Genomic DNA, 4,707 nt, shown 5'->3' with positions numbered 1-4,707 from the left:
ATAGCGCCATAGGCTTTACAAAGCACTTTACAGCCTTAATGGTTAGGTTTTATTTTACAGATGCAATCCACAGTTGTTACTGTATTCAATATGGTAAATCAGAAGTGAGTTTGAGCCATGCTTTGTCTGGAATTCAGATGCATGTCCTATATGCATAGCTCAGCCTTTTTTTTTTTAAATGATAACTAAACATAATACATTTGGTGAGAATAAAATGAATAGTCTTTTTTGTGGTTGGTATTTTTAACATTTATTTAAAAAAGCAAAATGTATGTTCATTTCAAATGAAACAGTTAAAAATGTTAAAGCATACAAACACAAATTGTGTCCTAGCAGCATCCAATTGTTAGACTTTTTCTAGAATTCTGCTGTGCCACTTTGGCAAGCTAAAATACACTGTAGCTTGCAACTTACTGTCCTCACCATAGTGCAGATAAAACAAAAGCTTTATAAAATTAACAGGTTAAATAAGCTTAAATAAAGGTGTTAAATACATGTCACTCACTCAGAGCTTCTGTACAAAGATAAACAAATCTGGCATTTTACAAACGATTGGCTGGCTTGCATCACGTATGGTTTGAATAGTTAAGTCTCTCTATAACCTTAACTGAACACGAACTATACAAAAGTCATTGACACAGGAGTGAACTGACAGGTGAGCCATGTACAAGGCATGTTTATCTTTAGGGGGAAATAAGAGAACACTTGTTGAAATTCAGGCACCATTTTCCCCACAAATAAATAATTCCTAATATATCTGCATCCAAACTAGTGTTGTTTAACTCATCAGCAATAATTTTTATAAACACAGTTTTGTGACTATTCAATTCTACCTCCATTCTTATTGCTATGACAATGTGACCGTGGAAGTATCTACTGTACATACAAAAAATAGAGCACCTTTAAACATGAAAGTATATGCCTAGTTATTTATTTTTATCTTACAACCCAATCTACCATAAATTGCTTTAGTATCTTCACTGGAACACCTGAAGTATAGAAATTAAAACTGAACGTACTATTTTCCAGGCCGGCCCAAGCCAGAAGTATACTCTAAAATGTCTAAAATGACACCAGAAATTGTACATTCATTTTCACAAAAACAAATGCCTGCCATCCATTCTCTGTTTGATTCAGATGAATATGAAGATAATTCCTAACAGTCCATAGTCTTGTTAAAGGAGTAGGGTTAGGCAGAGATTATAGCAGAAAATGTAAAATGGATTGTGAACACAGTGAAATTATATTAGGCTAATTCAAAATTACTGGTGCTCTAGGGCTCCAACAGTATTTTTGCAGGCACTCATACATTAGGACTTCTTGTCTATTGTATTGAAAAACCATTCTGTAAATTTTCTTAGCTGAGCAGCTGCTGTTTGTGATTCCTCCTGAAGTCTCATGTTATCTTGTCTCAAATGCTGAACTTCAGCTTGGAGAACAGCTTTGTCTTGTTTTTCCTAGACCACAGAGAAAATAGGTTAAATGGTGCACAAAGTACTTATTTTGGTATCTCATGTTTCTGAGTGAGCTAAAAGGCCTCTGTTGACTTAAAATCCTATTCACAATGATGGCACTGGAACTCTAAACTGAATCTCCAAATTTGTTTCATCTGCTCTTTTAGCTTTGCAAAACTAATGAACTTGTTTAACAATATTCCTGTAACATAGCTATAACAATAAGATACACTGCAGCACACTTCATAATAATAAGAAATCTCACCGCAAAAGATATAAACCAACTATTTTTAGAGTTATCCATCAGATGAAGGTGGGGAGACACTGCCTTAAAAATGCTTGCAAACAAAACAAAAGGCAATAAGTTGAACTGCATTGGCATCTACCAATTAAGTACTGAACAGTGCTGCACAAAATTATCATATTCCCAACTGGGATGGGAATTAGTATATAAGATCTGAGAATGGCTTCTGAATATACATTGTACCTTGCAGTTGTGCACTAAAATAATTTTTATAAGGAGATCTTATATAAGAGGGATAAACTGAAAGTGTCATAAAACATTAGACTTGCAAACTTTGAACATAGTCTGGCTAGTCATTTGTGTGTTACACACATTTATCAGGACTTTCAGACTTGACTCATGTTGAATTGCTATTTCTTTCTTAATATTGGTACAGTAATACAATTATTCATGAATTACTTAAGGGAAAAGGGCATTCTAACTGTTTCATGCATACCACTGGAGTTAAATTATAAAGCCAGTGCTGTGGTTTGAGCACTGCACTACTACTCTGGAGAATGGGATCTGAATCTCTGTTTAGCAATGGAAATCCATTGGTTGACTTTGGATATGTCATACTCTTTCAGCCTCAAAGGAAGGCAAAGGCAAATCCCCTCTGAACAAATCTTGCCAAAAAACTCGTGACAGGTTCACTTTAGGGTCGCCATAAGTTGGAAATGACTTAAAGGCACACAACAAGAATTTCTGAAGCTCAGAGTTTATTAATTCACATTATTTGACTCAAGCAAATCCAGGTCAAAACAAGTTATGTTGTCGCCTACTTACCAAATCTTGGAAAGCTACTGAGGGTTGGGTGCTACAGCTCCCAGAATCTCTCAGCTACCATGCCCACTAGGATTCTGGGAGTTCCAAAAAGTAACTTTTTCTAGCTCTGGTACTTAATGGACCATATATTTTCTCCACAGGTTAGTATAATTGCTCCTGTTATTAGTGGATTTCCATCCTCTTGCATAGTTACTTGAGATCCATTTTTTCCCCAGGAGATGTACACACTGGAGAAACAACCAAATTTGAAAGCAGAGCTACTATTCAACTTTTAAATTAAAAAAAAAAAAAGGCTAAGTACATCTCCCAAGGATCTAATTTGATATTGAGGTATATAGTGCTGGTAGAGGATTTTTTTTAACCCCTTCCTTCCAGTTGGCTTTTTCTTACGTGAATCATGTTGCCTTCACTGCCATTCTGCTATTTGTCCAATGTGATTAACATACCAATTTTATAAGAGTACAGATTGCAAGTAGTATGTGACCTGTTGTGTTGGTCTCAGACAGAAATCTTACATATATTGATGCATTAAGAGAGACATTCTATTTTGTTAAATATGTTTACCTTCCGAAGATCAGTTTGCAATTGACGAAGGATCACTTCCAATTGGTTTACTTTTCCAGTCAAGGTGGTAGGACTATCCTCCCTATAAAATTAAATGGTGTTTTGCAGTTATTTCAGAATTCCATACAAAATGCAGAGGACAAAGAAGCATTAGACATAATGGCTGCAAAAAAGAGATACAAATAGTTATTCAGATACTAGCCTAGTCACATGATGGTTAAAGCATTGCAAGGTTTTACAAGTTAAGATTAAATGTCAACAAACAGAAGTGGCATATCATTCTTAAGATGAAACTGAAAGTTTATGGCTCCATACAGACAGGCCAAAATAAAGCTGCTTCGGGTCTCTTTGGAGGTATGCTGTTTAAATGATGCAGGCGTCCTAAGAGTCCAGAAGCTGCGCCAAAGCCACGCTCCAGTCTTAAGGACTGGAGCGTGGCTTTGCCTTGGCTTCCAGACTCTTAGGATGCCTGCATCATTTAAACAGCATACCTCCAAAGTGACCCGAAACAGCTTTATTTTGGCCTGTCTGTACAGGCCCTATGTTAAGTAGTGCAATGAATACTAGGTGCTTGTTACAAGGGACACTCACAGTTATGCAAAGTCAGATGAAATATCAATATAAGCAGTTCATTGTTTTGGACAAAACCAGTAAGCAAGTAAACCAGCATTTAATAAAACAGTTCAGAAAATAATTATCATCCTAATTTTAATTCTGCTGAGAAGAAAATTAAATTCAAACAAGTTTGTTCTCATTGAAATACTATGGAAATGTGTTAGAATTTGCCAGGAGGGTGTCAGGATTTAGGATAAAGAACTAATTTCAATTTCTTATTTTCTCATTTTTGAAACTAAAGCGTTAAAAAGAAATTTTAAAGTGGACAAACTCTTATATTAAAGCCTTCCTACCTATTATTACTCTTCTCCAATCAGGCTTTGGATAGTTGTTTCCAATATCTCTCGTACTTTGGCGCTGTGTTTTTGTTGTGTGTCTTCACGTCGTTTCCAACTTATGATGACCTATTGTGGGGTTTTCTTGGCAAGATTTGTTCAGAGATGGTTTGCCTTTGCCCTTCTCTAAGGCTGAGACAGTGTGACTTGCCCAAGGTCACCCTGTGAGTTTACATGGCTGAATGGGGATTCAAGCCCAGGTCTCCAGAATCATAGTCCAACATTCAAACCACTACAACACGCTGGCTCAGCATGTTATACCAGGATATCATCAAAAAGAACTCTTATGTCAGAAATAAAAATTTTGCACAGCTATGAAGACAGAATAAGTCCAGGTTTATTTCTATTAAGAATAATTTATTCTAATGAAGAATATGAGAAGAAAACATTGTTAGGCAATACACAAAAATGGGAGGTATACCGAATGGTCACATTAAGAAAAATGTTAAAGATTAGAATTATAAATACAGTAGGCCCTTGGAATCTGCGCACTTGCGATTGTCAGATCCCAGAATCCATGGATGGCAAGCTCGCATGGGGGACAGCAGAGGAGGAACAGGTGGAGGAGGAGGAAGAAAAAGAGGAGGAGGGAAAAGTGGAGGAGAGAAGAAGTGGAGGAGGAGGAAGAAAAAGAGGAGGAGGGAAAAGTGGAGGAGAGAAGAAGTGGAGG

At 36.5% G+C, this 4,707-nt stretch overlaps 1 protein-coding gene across 9 annotated transcripts in view; it reads right to left on the bottom strand.

The window, feature by feature from the left end:
- Nucleotides 1-224: 224 nt before the first annotated feature.
- Nucleotides 225-4,707, bottom strand: part of SIPA1L2 (signal induced proliferation associated 1 like 2) — a 125,355-nt gene continuing 120,872 nt past the window's right edge. For 7 of the 9 annotated variants that reach the window (XM_042449838.1, XM_042449866.1, XM_042449856.1 and 4 more), the window contains 2 exons: nt 3,088-3,169; nt 225-1,457 (listed from right to left, as the gene is read on the bottom strand). In XM_042449838.1, the coding sequence (XP_042305772.1) occupies nt 1,311-1,457; nt 3,088-3,169 (229 nt within the window). In that variant the 3' untranslated portion in view covers nt 225-1,310. Of the gene's footprint in view, nt 1,458-3,086; nt 3,251-4,707 lie in introns of those variants that run through there. The other 2 variants (XM_042449893.1, XM_042449901.1) reach the window with 1 other exon arrangement.

The sequence above is a fragment of the Sceloporus undulatus genome, chromosome 1, assembly GCF_019175285.1.
Source record: "Sceloporus undulatus isolate JIND9_A2432 ecotype Alabama chromosome 1, SceUnd_v1.1, whole genome shotgun sequence".
Classification (NCBI taxonomy): Eukaryota; Metazoa; Chordata; class Lepidosauria; order Squamata; family Phrynosomatidae; genus Sceloporus; species Sceloporus undulatus.
This window is presented reverse-complemented; position numbering and strand designations above follow the sequence as displayed.